The sequence below is a fragment of the Orcinus orca genome, chromosome 18 (assembly GCF_937001465.1).
Source record: "Orcinus orca chromosome 18, mOrcOrc1.1, whole genome shotgun sequence".
NCBI lineage: Eukaryota > Metazoa > Chordata > Mammalia > Artiodactyla > Delphinidae > Orcinus > Orcinus orca.
Window position 1 is genome coordinate 57,886,985 of NC_064576.1, and position 15,946 is coordinate 57,902,930.

At 38.7% G+C, this 15,946-nt stretch overlaps 1 protein-coding gene across 9 annotated transcripts in view; it reads right to left on the reverse strand.

The window, feature by feature from the left end:
• The window catches only part of ZC3H13 (zinc finger CCCH-type containing 13), a 91,379-nt gene that overhangs the window by 16,303 nt on the left and 59,130 nt on the right, over positions 1–15,946 (reverse strand). For 6 of the 9 annotated variants that reach the window (XM_033436784.2, XM_033436789.2, XM_033436785.2 and 3 more), the window contains 6 exons: positions 12,994–13,185; positions 8,916–8,999; positions 8,033–8,576; positions 3,343–3,446; positions 1,815–2,996; positions 633–1,145 (listed from right to left, as the gene is read on the reverse strand). In XM_033436784.2, coding sequence (XP_033292675.1) covers positions 633–1,145; positions 1,815–2,996; positions 3,343–3,446; positions 8,033–8,576; positions 8,916–8,999; positions 12,994–13,185 — 2,619 coding nt within the window. The remainder of the gene's footprint in view (positions 1–632; positions 1,146–1,814; positions 2,997–3,342; positions 3,447–8,032; positions 8,577–8,915; positions 9,000–12,993; positions 13,186–15,946) is intronic. The other 3 variants (XM_033436787.2, XM_012534762.3, XM_033436788.2) reach the window with 2 other exon arrangements.

The following is a 15,946-nucleotide window of genomic DNA, read 5'->3' on the forward strand; positions in this document are numbered from 1 at the left end:
AAGGTGCTACGGCGATTTGAAAGAGTAAAGCACCTTTAGCAGAGAAGGCTTCGTAGAGGAAATAATGCATAAACTGGGACTTGCAGTTTGAATAAGAGAAGATAAAAGGGAAAAGGTCTATCAGGCAATGGGTACAGAGAAGCCTAGAGAAGGAAGCTCATTCAGAGTGCAGAGGCATTAAGCCAGCTTGTATAGCATTATCAGGGGTGAAGGATTGGAGAGTGGATGTCCATAGCTGAGGTTGGCTCTGAGTGGGCAAAAGGGTGGATGTAGCCTTCTCAGGGTCCCTCATTCTAGGAGCGGGAAGTCATTTTAATAAGGGACCTGAGCATGCCCAGATTTTACTATCTGTGGAGGGCTCTGGAACCCATTCCTGCAGATACTGAGGGACTGAGGGACGACTGTAATCATTTATTTCATTTAGGCTTATTTGAACCAAGTCTACCTTGATAGTACTTATGAGTGGAACACATTTTTTAAGTATTATAAGGCTTTTCCTTATAAACTCTATTTTCCCTAAAACAATGGAGTCAATATGTGTATCAGATGACCTTTCAAAAGGAAATATTTGTTTGCTATGAAATCTGAAAAGGAATGGAGCATTGAAACCGACAAAAAGGCGAGACACTCACCTTCCATACTCTCTGTTCTCTCAGCTTTATTTGTATCTTCAAATCCCTGCAGAGATCCTAGATCTTTATCCATTCTTTCTTTATCCAAAGCTAAAGAGTCCCGGAAAGTGCCTTCTAGGTCTCTCTCATGTTCACTCTCCAGTTTTGCTTCACTGCGTTTTACAGACTCTATTTGAGGACTCTCAAAAGTTCTGTCTCTGTCCCTGTCCCTTTCCATAGAATCAGAGATTAATCTCTCCCTTTCCCTGTCCAAGTCTCTCCTTTTGTCTCGTTCTCTCTCCCGTTCCCGTAGTCGATCTCGGTCCCTGTTCCGGGGCCAATCTTTATCGGCATCTCGCTCCCAGTCTCTCTGCCGTGTATCTCTCCTCTCTCTCTCCCGCTCTCTCTCATGCTCGTAACGATCACGATCTTGAAGCCTATCTCTGCTATCAAACGACCCTGATCTTGAATGGACCTGTCGATCTGACTCAGGAGAACTTCTTCTTGAACTATGGCTTCTTGAATCCTGGCGATCTAAAATAAATACACCATATACAAAGAGTTAACACGTGATAAAATGGAAATAAAAGGCTTCATTTTAAGGCCCTTTAAAACTGACAATTTATCTATTTCTGTATTTATTTTAAATTATCCAAAGGACCCATCTTAATGAAAAATTCCATCTCTCAAAGTGTTAATTAAAATATGTAAAAAGCATGTTTCCTTGTTTATTTCCACTATAACCACAAAATATCTTCAAAGAAATAAATACATAAAGTGTTTAAGCAGTAAAAGAAATGATCATTTCATTATCTGACCTCTTCCTATCCCCCTACCTTATTTTCTGTGGTCAAAAGAGAAAGTATTGGTTGCAGGAAGAAGAGGCAGAAGGTTAAAATTTTAGGCATCAATAGAGGACTTGAATACGTAAGTATTTCCACCAAGATATACTACTAAAATCCTGATATTAAACTGACTTCATTGAATGTACCTCTACTATAATGCTGCTGGTAATGTGGTAACAGGTAACATTTTGGTGGGATGGTTAAGCTTTTAGGTTCCTTGAAATTTAAGGCAGCATATAAAGTAACCAATTTAGCATTTACTTTAAAATTATGATTTGAACAAAGCAAAAAACTGTACAAAATATACAAATATACTAACATAGGAAACAGTGGTTAGATTATACTTCATTTTCATTACCTGAAGAAGTACTTCGACTGGGTTCTCCACGCTTTAGCTGATCAATCCTAGATTTTCTCTCTCCTGTGATTTCTAGACTTTTTGTTTTTTCTCTGTCTCTTGAGCCACTATGCAGTACTCTCTTTCGACCACTTTGGTCATCCCCACTTCGATGTGCAGAATCATTGGACGGGGAGCGGAGACGGCCAGATGTATGACTACGATTACTCCGATTGCTGCCAAGGCTGCTACTCCTCTTTTGATCCACTGGCTTGCGATGTGGTGCATCTTCTATAGTAACATGAGGTGCCTCTACCTTTTCCACTCGTGTTCTATGGCATTTTCTATGTGAGTCTTCACTGGTAAAAGTGTTGGTGGTGTTGGCTGGGGTGGAAGAGGTGGAAATGGTGGCGGTCAAGGTGTTGAAGGTGGTGGCAGCAGGAGTCGTCGTCGTGGCAAGAGGAGGAGGAGGAGGAGGAAGAGAAGACGGGGAAGGAGTCCTTCCAGGAGTAGCAGCTGTGGCAGCGTGCTCTGCTTCTGTCACCTCTGCACGGTCAGGCACGTCCTCATCAGACCAGTCACTGAACGCTGTATCTTCTTTCTTCTGAGGATCCTCCATAGTGCCATCCTTATCATTGTGCATTTCAACCAATTCCTCCTTGGCTGTGATAGGGGGAGTCCGTGGGCCTCTCTTCTTCTTACTCTGCTGGACTGCTTCTTCATCAGAAATGTCAGAATCACCTTTGGACCTTTTACGCTTTTTTTCAACGGTTTTCTTCTTCTGTCCTTTTTTTGGTGAAAATACTTGACCATCTTCAGACGTTGTCTCTGTGTTACCCCTGTCCATTCCAACATCATCTTCTTTCTTTTTCTTAATAGGTTTCTTTTGAATTTTTGCTTTTTTCTTATTTTCATCATGAGCTCGATCAGATGTGTCTCGATCTTCACATGGGTGGTGTCCTATCATGTCTTGTGAACGAGTTCTTGAGCTCTCCATGATTTCTGTCTGTTCTCTCTGCTTATCTACAGAAGAAACTTTCTCTTTGAACTCCTGCTCTTCATAGCGCCTTGAACTTTCTTTTCTTTCTGGTTTACGATCTTCCTCTTTCCACCTACCCTGCCTGTCTTCTGTAAGGTGGGATGGACTAAGAGAACGAGATTCTTGAGGTCGAACAACCTGGCTCAAGAGTCTGTGTTTTTCATCTATACAAAAAGATAAAAGTAATCACACTTTCACCATGTTAACAATATTGCATGCTACCTATAAATAATAAACCAATTTCTCCCTTTTCATTTTAAAAGTTTAAAAATAACAACTTCAATAAAAATAAAACTATGGCTTTACTACAACTAGTAGGAAATGACAGTGCCATTATGGTAGAATGACTATTTCTAACACATACTTTAGTCACAATGGGAGATATTCAAAGGCAGTAGAGCAAGAAAACATTTTAAATCTTAATTCATCATTTCGTATTGATGTGAAAGAATGGTCTCGTGGTTACAAATGAATATGACTATAGAAATGTGGAAAACAGATCCTGCTTACTTTTATCATCTCCACTGTTGTAGGTGTCACTGTCAGGAGAATGTTCTCGCCGGCGCTTAGGTGACTGACGAGGGCTAGGACTCCCTTCATTTCTATAGCGCTTCCTAAATTGGACAAATGTAATTTATAAAATTCCAGGGGATGAAAAAGATTTCTTTACTACATTTTTACTATTATTTTTTGCTGTAACTAGAATGTATAATTGTAGGATTATAATACTATCAGAAGCTAGTGGGAAGCAGCTGCATAGCACAGGGAGATCAGCTCACTGCTTTGTGACCACCTAGAGGGCTGGGATAGGGAGGGTGGGAGGGAGGCGCAAGAGGGAGGGGATATGGGGATACATGTATACATATAGCTGATTCACTTTGTGGTACAGCAGAAACTAACACAACATTGTAAAGCAATTATACTCCAATAAAGATGTTAAAAAAAAAAAAGAGGGCTTCCCTGGTGGCGCAGTGGTTGAGAGTCCGACTGCTGATGCAGGGGACATGGGTTCGAGCCCCGGTCCGGGAAGATCCCACATGCCGCGGAGCGGCTAGGCCCGTGAGCCATGGCCGCTGGGCCTGCGCGTCCAGAGCCTGTGCTCCGCAACGGGAGAGGCCGCAGCAGTGAGAGGCCCGCGTACCGCAAAAAAGAAAAAAAAAAAAGAGTGACAGAGTATGGCAAGAAAGAAACAGAAAAAAAATAGAATGAGAAAATGGTAGTGATGGAAATTCTATGGTAATTTTCTATTATATAAATGAATGAATATCCAATAATCAATAAATTATGAATTTTAGGTCTCAAAAAATAGTGTATTCCTGCTTCATCCAGAACTTTAAATGTCCCATCACAATTAGCAATCTAAGTAAAGATAACACTCAAATGAACTTATTCACAAAACGGGAGTTTGTAGAAAACAAACTTATGGTTACCAGGGGATAAGGGTGGGGAGGGATAAATTGGGAGACTGGGATTGAGATATACACACTACTATATATAAAATAGACAACTAAGAAGAATCCGCTGTACAGCACAGGGAACTCTACTCAGTACTCTGTAATGACCTATATGGGTAAAGAATCTTAAAAAAAAAAGAGTGGATGTATGTATATGTATAACCAACTCACTCTGCTGTACACCTGAAACTAACAGAACATTGTAAATCAACTATACTCTAATAAAAACTAAAAATAAATAAAGGTTAACACTGGCAAAAAATAAAGAGAACACAATTAAAACCAAAAAAAACAAACCCAATACTCTCAGAGCTATCTATATCATACAAAGGGCATTCGGCATGTTTGATAAAATTCATTTGTTAAGACTTACAACTGTGGACTTCAAACACATGGCACCACCTCTTATCATTTTCATGTAGATGTAGAATAACTCACTGAAATTCACCAGATTTAACTACTACGAAGTGGTAACATATAGCAGAGCAATCAATGTACCCTCTACTGAAAATTATTCATTAGTTTTACCTTTTTATGGTATAGAAATACCTTATGTTGGGAAGTCAAACGAGAAAATCTAGTATTGGCTTTGGAGTCAAAAAAGACTTGAGTTCAACTTCTAGTCATGTTACTTATTATGCAACCTTAGGTAAATTCCTTGAGGTCATTCTTAGCTTTCTCATCTGAAAATAGCTGAAAAAATGGGGGTCCATCTCATAAAATTGCAATGAGGAATAAGTTCGTTATGTCATAAACCCAGTGCCAGTCATGTTGTGGGTACACTGTAAAAATCAGTTTCTTCTCATCTCTTAGAACTATATCATCTGCTTGGTGACAAATTAATAAAATAATTCATATGTTCACTATATTTCTTGTTCTTCAGTTAAACTTCAAATGACTAGTGATTTATATCTCTGGATACTTAAGTTATTCTAGTGTTTTCCTATATTTTTGTTAAATTTTGACCACTCTTTTTTTTTTTTAAGCCAGCAATGTTTGTAAATACTATGGCTAAAAGTTGAGAAACACTGCAGCACATGAGCACATTTTCTCCTTGACAGCTCACTCATATAGATGAATAACCAGGTGGAAAAGGAGACCCCAGATGTAGTATGACAACTCACAGGCCCAAGCTTGTGCAATTCCTTATCAAAAGCTCCTGCCATCATTAGGCAGTCTCTGTTCCCATTCTTTGGATCTGGGCTGGCCCAGTGACTTACTATGACAGGAAGATGTGGTGAAAATGACAGTTTAAGTTTGGACATTTAGGACTCAAGAGGCCTTGCAGCTTCTGCTTTTGCCTTCTTGGTATGTTTCTACTATCATATGCAAAAGTAGAGTTTAGACTACTGGAGGATGAGAGGTCATATGGAAGAGAAAATAAGATGCCCTAAGCAACAGCCAGCACCAACTGCCAGACATGTGAGTGAGGCCACGTGGGTCACTCAGACTCAGCTGAACTGCCAGAATGACTGGAGAAGCATGAGTGATCCCAAGTGAGACCAGGAGAAGAGCCACTCTGCTGAGCCGAGACAAAATTGCTAACCCACAGAAGCATGACCAAATACATGGTGGTTGTTTTAAACTTCTAACTTCTCATGTGGTTTGATACACAGCAAGAGGTTAATTGATAACATAAGAAAATATAAAACATGCAAAAAAACGAAATTTAATTTCAAGGAAGTATCTACAGAAACAATTTAGAGTAAAATAAATACTACGGCAATTCAACAAACCTTCCTCATAACCATGGTTAAAAACGAAAGTGCTGGATAAATTCAGCTACTGAGATGACAATATAATTGATGAAAACATCAAGATGTTAACCTCATATAACTAGTTATTTTATAGAGCTGTTGACTCCTAAATTTCTGGGGCCCTTGTCAATGCTTGGAATGTCTAGCCACGAAAAACTAGAAGAAATTTTGGCTACTGTAAGCTGAGATCAGAAGCATGTAAAATATAATCAAACCATAGGATTAAATAATAATAAATAAATAGCAAAGATTTCAGAATTTTAATCTTAGAAGATAGAGAGTTAAAGAGGTCAGAGGAGAGAAGAGAAATAATAATGTACTGTGTGCCTGCATGTGTGAAAGGTATTATCAATTTTATGTTAATGTGAGATTTTTTTTTTAATGTGGCGAGAGGGAAGCGAGAGAGTGAACTACAGAAAACCTTGGCTGCAGATTGAAGGGAAGGCAAGACCTAATGGAAGAAGCCTCCATTTCTGTGCTACGTTGTTTGTTTATAACCAAAATCCATAAGAGCAATGATGAAAAAAGCCTAAAGCAGAGAGTGTATTCACCATGAGGCAAATAAGGTAGAGGGAGAGGCAAAGAAATTGAGGATATATAAATTATTTCCAGTTTGTCTTAACAAACTTAAATATACCCTCTATTCTAGTTGGTATTTGAAAAAAAAAAACAATTTTGATACGTTTGGTTTTATGTCTATAAAACCTCAAAATTGACCAGAATCCAGATTTCTCATGGCTATAGTGATTGGCTTAGCTCTCTTATCTAACTCCTCTACTGATGAGAGCCCCAGCACAGAGAGGGCTACTGAGCTGATAGGTATAACCCTGGGGTCATCCTAGCCATCATTTCGGTAAAAGCCTTCTGAGTCTAAAACTAATACAGAAAAAGAACAGTGGAGATACACCACTCTATGTTTGTTTGAGAATCTGGATATAGACACATCAAAACAAAAACTAACCCTGGACTTCCCAGATACCAGAGCAAATAAATTCTTACTGATATTAAAAAAAAAAGAAAAACAAAGAGAGAGAGAAAAGAAAGAAGAGAGAAGATGCCCTCAGATATATAAGATAATAAGAACACATCTTTTTATTCCAATAATCTACTATAACTCCACAACCCAAGAGAGGATACCTCTCTATCTCTCATCTCCTTCTAGCCATGCAGTGGTTCCAGAATTTCCTCTGTTCTAAGACACTGTAAATGCTTCTGCAGCCTGGGGGTAGTGACTCTAGACTTATACGTACACAGAACTCATAAAGGATTATCAGAAATAGCACAAGCATTATGTCTTGGTGACAAGCCAACTCCATTAACTACTTATAAAGTGGATATGATGGGACATAAACCCACTGATGCTACCACTTTCAGGTTGGATTCCTGTTAAAAACAAGTCTGTAGCAGTCAAATAAACCAATGTACCATCAAAAATGGCTGTAATTGGGCTTCTCTGGTGGCACAGTGGTTAAGAGTCTGCCCGCCAATGCAGGGGACACGGGTTCGAGCCCTGGTCCGGGAAGATTCCACATGCCGCGGAGCAAATAAGCCCGTGCACCACAACTACTGAAGCCCACGCGCCTAGAGCCCATGAGCCGCAACAAGAGAAGCCACTGCAATGAGAAGCCCGCACACCACAACTAAGAGTAGCCCCCACGCACCACAACTAGAGAAAACCCGCGCACAGCAACAAAGACCCAAGCCAGCCAAAAATAAATAACTTAATTTTTTTTAAATGGCTGTAATCAAACAGTAAACAAGAATTATTAACTATATCTCTTGGATACAGAAATAGTAGAATGAGAAAACTGTTTTTTCCTAGACAATTCAAAAGATGTTGAACACCAAATACATATAATAAAACTAAAATACAGGAAAATGTGGAGAGGAAAAAGAATTAAGAGGATATTAGGGGCCCCCCGAGAAGCATTAAATGGAACTTTCTGAATTCCTCACTGACATGTAAAAAACTGGTTCACAATCACTTACTTTGATTTTCTCTCCTCGTGCCCATCTCTTGGATTCCTGTCTTCTCGGATATCTTCCCGCTTTTCTCTGCGGTCCTCTCGTCCTTTGTCTTTGTCTTCCCACTCCCTCTGGCGTTCTCGCTCTTTCTCCCTTTCTCTCGCTCTTTCTCGCTCTCGCTCTCTCTCCCTCTCCCGCTCTCTCTCCCGCTCCCTTTCTTCTCTCTCCCGCTCCCGCTCTTTTTCCCTGTCTCGCTCCCTCTCTCTTTCCCTCTCTCTATCGTGGTCCCGATCTCTCTCTCTTTCCCGGTCTCTCTCTTTCTCCCTCTCTCTCTCCCTCTCCCGTTCCCTAGCGCGCTCTCTTTCTAGTTCTCTTTCTTTCTCTCTCTCCCGATCCCTCTCCCGTTCCCTCTCTCTCTCCCGCTCCCGCTCTCTTTCCCGATCTCTTTCCCTGGGCCTTTCGTCTCTTCTATCATCCGTTCTGTCTACTCTTCGTTCCTCTCTTCTTTCATCACGCTCAATCTCGTCATTCCTTCCCTGATGTCGAATTGGTGAGCTTGGTCTTTGATCTACAATGAAAACCAAGTTTTGTCAGTGATTAATTTCACAGATGACAGTATGGCAAATCTTACATTTTATCTGTGTATAGGGTCACACCGGCAACAAATATAAATCAGGTACTGTATTTACTTTTAACTTAATCATCCAAATAATCACCACTAGATGTTTAAAAACATTTCTTTTTCTTAAAGGTAATTTTTATTTGCCCTCTAACTACCATGTTTTCTGCTCCCCATCAACCCCCCTCCCGCCTCCCACTGATCCACCTTGGATCCTTCTCTGCATGCTCCCTACCCTACCTCCAGCCCACTGCTCCAACCCCACTTTCTGCCATCTCTACCCTTCACCTCTGATCTTCTCTGTCCCCCCAGCAGGACCTGAGAACACTGGTGGCAAAGGATAGGGGCAGCAGGAGGTGAAGAAGATAAGAGCTGAAGGAAAAAAAAAATTTCCCTCGTAAGTCACACCTCTAATTTCAGGCCGAAATATATACACATCAAAGTGCAGCTATTATGTGAGGAAAATATAGTAGAACAAAACATCTGTCAATATTTGTTGCTGCAACATCAATTTATCATAAACTAGAATATTAAGGGTACTGATGCTTAGCAGTCTTGAAATAATCAAATGTAAAAAGTGTTTCATATTAGTGATATATATTTATAATAACTACTAATCGACTAAAAATTTTATTTAATCATATAACTGATTACTCAGATGAAGAGCTGTTTTCTTAAAATGTTAAATGATAACCCCATCACATTTATATATATATATATATTTTTTAATACATGAATCATATAAACACAAACTGAATGCATGCTACCCAGTATGCCCAGTTGAGCAAGAAATTAGTCTGGGATCAAAAGATGTCTAAGAAAATGGCATGAACTCTTCCACAGAGATAGCCATTTTTGAAAGTAGGTCACTGTGCTATGATCTAGGCTACTGCGATATCTCTATTTTCACACTACACAGTACTGTTTACTAGTTAGTCATAAAAGGCATACTACAATATGGCCAACAGGTTTGTAAGTGCAATCTCTGACATCAACTTATTAAGCAGAATAATTTTAGGATATTTTTAGTGAAGGGTTCAATCTAATAATTTGAATTTCCTTTCTTATCACAGATGAAAAATATAAGAATTATCCATATTTATTCGATCAAGATATGAAAATTCACAGAATTTTAAAGCTAAAACAAAACAAAGCTAAACCTTGTCCAGCCCCTTTACCCCTTTTCTTCTTAGAATTTATGGTCAGAAGTTGATTTGTCAAAGTCACAGAGATGGTAGATACTTGGAACATCCGGACTAGAAGTCAATTTTCTTAAATTCTTTTTTACTTTTGCTGAAACCAGTTTAAATTTAAAATGGTTCTATTGTACTGCACTCTAGATTCCTGGAAGGGTGTACACTCATGTCTTAGACTGTCTGAATTCTTGGTTTGGGGATCATACTAATGTCACAATGATTAGAAAACAACCTCAAACAAATTCAATACTGCAACTTATAGCAATTCATACTTGAAATTCCTGATTATAGCAATGTTAGGGAACAGACTCCTTTACTCAGGCAAGCTTTTTTTGACAAATAAAAAGTCTATTTTCCCAACCACAATGACAAGGTTACTTACTTCAGAGAAAATGGAAAGGAACACCACTTTAACACATCTCAACCATCTTCCCTATCTTTCCCCAAAAATGTGTTCTTCAAAAGCATACTTCTCTTCAAGTATTTCCTTATTTTAATGAATGATACCCAATCATGAAAGCTGGAAACCTCTGAGTTTTCCAAGTACCATGATATTCGAGTACCATCAATTTCACTCTCAAAATATTTCTTTATTCTATTTCCTCTCTCAATCCCTACAATTAATAGTTAACTTAGACTTAGATCAGCTCTTCTTAGATGCCCATGTTATCAATGGTCTAACTGGTTGGTATCCTTGTGTTCCGTCTTTTGCCAGACTCCTTAATACCTTTTTTCTTTTTCTGAGGAAAACTCTATATTTTTTTCCAGCTGCTAAACAAACAAACAAAAAAAACTGCTTAAAAGCACTTATCTCCTAGGCAATGAAAAAGGCAAATAAATCCAAAATTTTTAGCCTGACTTACTAGGCCATTTACAACGTGGTCTATAGTCTCTCACCACACACCCCGCCATCCTTCTTCCTAGCTTCTTTCCTTCCCTACCGATTACAGCACACCTCTACTCCAACCTCATAACTCTTTACTACGCCAAAGTATATGTTTCTTTTAGTCCTGTGTGTCTGCACATGCTGCACCCTCTCCCTGCAGTGTTTCTTCCATGATTCCTTCTAGCCAACTCCTATTTATCTTTCAGGCCCTAATTCAGATGTCTCTTCTTTAGGAAGCTTTTATAGACTGCCTCAGTATTCTGTCTGCATCTTTGTCTTCTCACAGAACTTTATATAGTAGTAGTATTTATCATATTTAACTGTCTATTCGTACCCTAATTAGGCTGTGAAGAACTAACGGGAAGATTTAAATTCCTGAGCACAGAACAAGGTCCTGAACACATCTCTACCTTCAACCTTTATCTATCTCCCTTGCTCACCACATTCTAGTCACAATGATCTTATTTCAAACTCTAGGACATACTAAGCTATTTCCTGTCTCGGAATCGGCACACATTCTTTCCTCTGCATGGAATGTTTTTACCCTCCAATACCTGCAATGCTAGCTTCTTCCCTTGCATTTATGCCTCTGCATAAATGTCATCGCAAATTTTTCATAAGCACACTATCTGAATAAAGTAGGTCCCTCTCATCCTTTATTTCTATCTGGATCCCTTGTATGTTTCCTTGACAGCACCCAACAATCACTTTTCTTTTTTCAGGGGGGATATCGTCCCCTTTATAAAGTTCTATAAGCACAAGTGTTGTACTCCAAAAACCTAGCAAAGTGCATGGGTACTCAATAAACATTTGTAGAATATATCATTATCAAAAATATATTTCTCTTTCAATCATACAACTGATATTTATTGAAGTAGTTACAGTAAAATAAAATAAAAAGGGAATAAGACTTATAGTCAGAAGACCTGAGTTCGACTTTTAGCTTTAGAACTTATTTCTCTAACACTGGAAAAATTACTACCCTTCTCTTAGCCCAAATCTCCTAAAATATGAAACATAGATTCTCTTATCATACATAAACTCACGGATACTGAAAGATAAAGGATTTAAAATATACATTCTCTGACTTAATATTATAAAGAATATCTGATTTAATTCAGCCCACTGTGAAGCATCAATACTCAATTCCCTATTCCATCAAGTCTTGTACTATATTAACCTCAGCATTACAGCAAACCTTACCTTAGTAAGCAGGCAAGGTTAGTAAGACCTTCATAAGGTCATAAATGTTTAAAGGCCCTAATCTGTACAGAATAAAAGCTTGTTAAAGAAAGTACTTATAACCCTTCTTAAATGCCTTCTAGTATCTTGCTTCAAAACTGATTTAAGGGACTTCCCTGGTGGCACAGTGGTTAAGAATTCGCATGCCAATGCAGGAGACATGGGTTCAATCCCTGGTATGGGAAGATCCCACATGCCACGGAACAACTAAGCCCGTGTGCCACAATTACTGAGCCTGCGCTCTGGAGCCCGCAAGCCACAACAACTGAGCCCACGTGCCACAACTACTGAAGCCCATGCGCCTAGAGCCCATGCTCCGCATCAAGAGAAGCCACCGCACTGCAATGAAGAGTAGTCCCCGCTCGCCACAACTAGAGAAAGCCTACGCGTAGCAACGAAGACCCAACGTAGCCAAAAATAAATAAATTTATTCAAAAAAAAACTGATTTAAGAGATCATCTAGTAGTAACAGAACACTTTTAGCTTAAAATATACAAGAATTTAAATTTAAACCAAGTATTACATATTCTCAGGAAGGAACATGAATAAAACATTTCTCTAAACAACCCCCAGCACTATCTTTATCAGTTTTTTCTTGTTTCTCCCTGGCAGTCCTTACAAGACTGCGTATCACAGCTAGTGAGTGAGTGGCCAGGATACTCAGATGAGAAACTTTACCTCCTGAATCAGAAATACCTGAAACGTCACCCAAGCATCTATATTCTTTAAAACGTTGTGAGCTGTTTGGTTAAGGTAAGAGACATACAGCAAGGCACCTTAACTCTTGCAGTATGCAAGTACCTACTAATTCAGCACCTGCTCTGTTACCAAGTAGGTACTGGTAGCTAGCTATTTACATAATCTCTCCTAAACTAAGTAAAAATGGAAGATTATATGAATAAGTATAATAATTTAAAATGTGTCAACAAGCAAAAGTCTTAAAAGATATTTTATGTTAAAAAGTAAACTGATAATGGTTGGAAAAAAAACAATTCTCCCAATCAATGTCGGTCACTATTTAATAATATTTCATTTAACAAACCTCTCTCTCTGTTGTCACGACGGTCTCTCTCTCCATGTCTTCTCTCAAAGGAAGAATCTCTTGCTTGATCTCTGTTGTCTCTTTCAGGATATCTGTCTCTTTCAGGATAGCTACTTCGAGTTTCCCAGCTGTCATGATAGTTGCTAGTACTACTGTGACTATCAATTTGAGAACCTCTTGTGCCTCGACTTCCTAAACAAAGGATATTCACACAAATATTTAACAAGTACACTTTATTCAACAAGTTGTCAGTCACAATCTTTCCTCCCCAAAACATATAAAGATATGTGGGGTTTTTCTGGTTTTGGCGGGTTTTTTTATATTTCAAAGTGTGGTATTCATTGTCAAAAAGGATATTAAATGTTGGATCAGAACACCCAAGGTGTCTAATGACTGACTTGGGTAAGCTAAGTACCAGTTTTCCCTACCTATGAAAAAGGACATATAATGGAATCATAAAGCAAAGAGACTCATTTCAATTAAGCCAAATAACAATGAAACAAAAACTAAAATCTATTAATTCATATCTAAATCACAGAAATATCATAAAAATAATTCAGGATATGGATATATTGCATTGACTACAGTTTATAGTGAAAACATTCCAATACAGAACCAAGGTACTTTGTTGACAGTAGGTGGTACCTGAAATTTTTCATTAAAAAATTGGGAAATGAATGTTCACAGTAGTTATAGCCCCAAACTGCAAAGTACCCAAATGTCTTTCAGTGGGTGAAGGCTAAACAAACTGTGGTACATCCGGATCATGGAATATTACAACAAGGAGCAAACTGTTGATACACACAACAACTTGGATGAACCTCAAGGAAACTCTGCTGAGTGAAAAAGCCAATCTCAACAGCACACAGACAGCAGGATTCCATTTATGTAACATTTGTGAAATAACAATTATAAAATGATGGACATGTTAGTGGTTGCCAGCGGTCAAGGATAGGGGAGGGGATTTGAGTGTGGCTATAAAGAGGTAACACAGGGAGTCTTGTGATACAGCTGAGTATCTTGATTGTGGCGATGGTAATACAAGGATACACACACACTGTGGAAAATAGTATGGAGGTTCCTCAAAAAATTACAGAACTACTATATGATCCAGCAATTCCACTTCTGGGTATAGAGACAGAGGAACTGAAATCAGGATCTGAAAGAGATATCTTTACTCCCATGTTCACTGCAGCATTATTTACAATAGCCAAGACATGGAAGCAACCTAAATGCCCAATGACAGATGAATGGGAAAAAAATGTGGTTAAAAAAAAAGTGGTAGGGCTTCCCTGATGGCGCAGTGGTTGAGAGTCCACCTGCCAATGCAGGGGACATGGGTTCGAGCCCTGGTCTCGGAAGATCCCACATGCTGCAGAGCAACTAAGCCCATGCGCCATAACTACTGAACCTGCGCTCTAAAGCCCGCGAGCCATACTACTGAAGCCCGCGCGCCTAGAGCCCGTGCTCCACAACAAGGGAAGCCACCACAAGGAGAAGCCTGCGCACCGCAACAGAGTAGCCCCTGCTCGCTGCAACTAGAGAAAAGCCCACATGCAGCAACAAAGACGCAACGCAGCCAAAAATAAATTTATATATATAAAAAAAGATAACTAATTATTTATACATAAATTGTTCCAAAGAAGAGAAAAAAAGAAGTAACACTTCCAACACATTTTATATGGCTACTATAACTCTGATCACCAAACCAAACAAAGACAATATAAGAAACAAGAGCTATGCAGTGGTATGGTGGAACTGGTTAACACTGGCTCCGAAGAGCCAACTGTGTGCACCTCTTCCCATGTCCACAATGAGTGACGTTAGTAGCTCAAAATCTGCTATGGCAGGAGTAATTTATACCATGGAAATTGGCATTAGCTACAAGCCAGGGCGTTTTGCCTGATGAGTAAGTTGTTAAATGTTTACCATCATACCACTGATTATATGCCAATCTCAATTAAAAACAAAGATACTTAATTCAAAATTAAATTTTAACACACCTATTTTAGAACTTTTTAAAAAAATGAAATGTGTATTTATCTTAGAAATGCAAGAATAGTTCTAAATTTTAAAAAATACATTAACATAAGTAACAAGGTAAAAGAGACTGACTATATGATCTCAAGATACAGAAGAACAGTCATGATAGAAGCTGTCAGCTAAGTTTGGAAATTAGGAGACATCCTTAACACAATAAAATGCATCTGCTAAAAATTTACAAACACCATGCTTAATGGTGAAATGCCAGCAATAATCCTTTAAAATCTGAAACAAAGCAAAGAAGCCCATTATATCACTTGTAGTAAACAGTTCATTGAAACAGCAGCTCAGCAGGTTACTTGACAGCAAATAAATAATACTCAGAAAGGAAGAGCCAAATCTGTCTGTTCCCATACATAAATGTTTAAGAGAATCTAATTAGATCTACTAAGAAAATACAGCAACATCACAATGTAAGATTAGTATAAAAATATTAATTACCATTTCCGTACACCAGCAATAAGCATCAAAAAAAATGTTTTAAAATATATTATTTGGTGTACCTGTACACAGTTATTCACTTAAAACAGTATTCAAAAACAAAAAAAAGATTAGAACACCTAATACATAGGATTTATTAACTTTATGGTATATCCTACAACATACACTATGCACTCTTTCAAAAGGAGGTGGCTATTTACCAAGTTGACTGATATAGAACCATCTGCAAGATTTTTTTTTTAATAAGTCTATTTATTTATTTATTTTTGGCTGTGTTGGGTCTCTGTTGCTGCACACAGGCTTTCTCTAGTTGCGGCGAGTGGGGGCTACACTTCGTTGTGGTGCGTGGGCTTCTCACTGCAGTGGCTTCTCTTGTTGCAGAGCACGGGCTCTAGGTGTGCGGGCTTCAGTAGTTGTGGCACACGGGCTCAGCAGCTGTGGCTCGCGGGTTCCAGAATGCAGGCTCAGT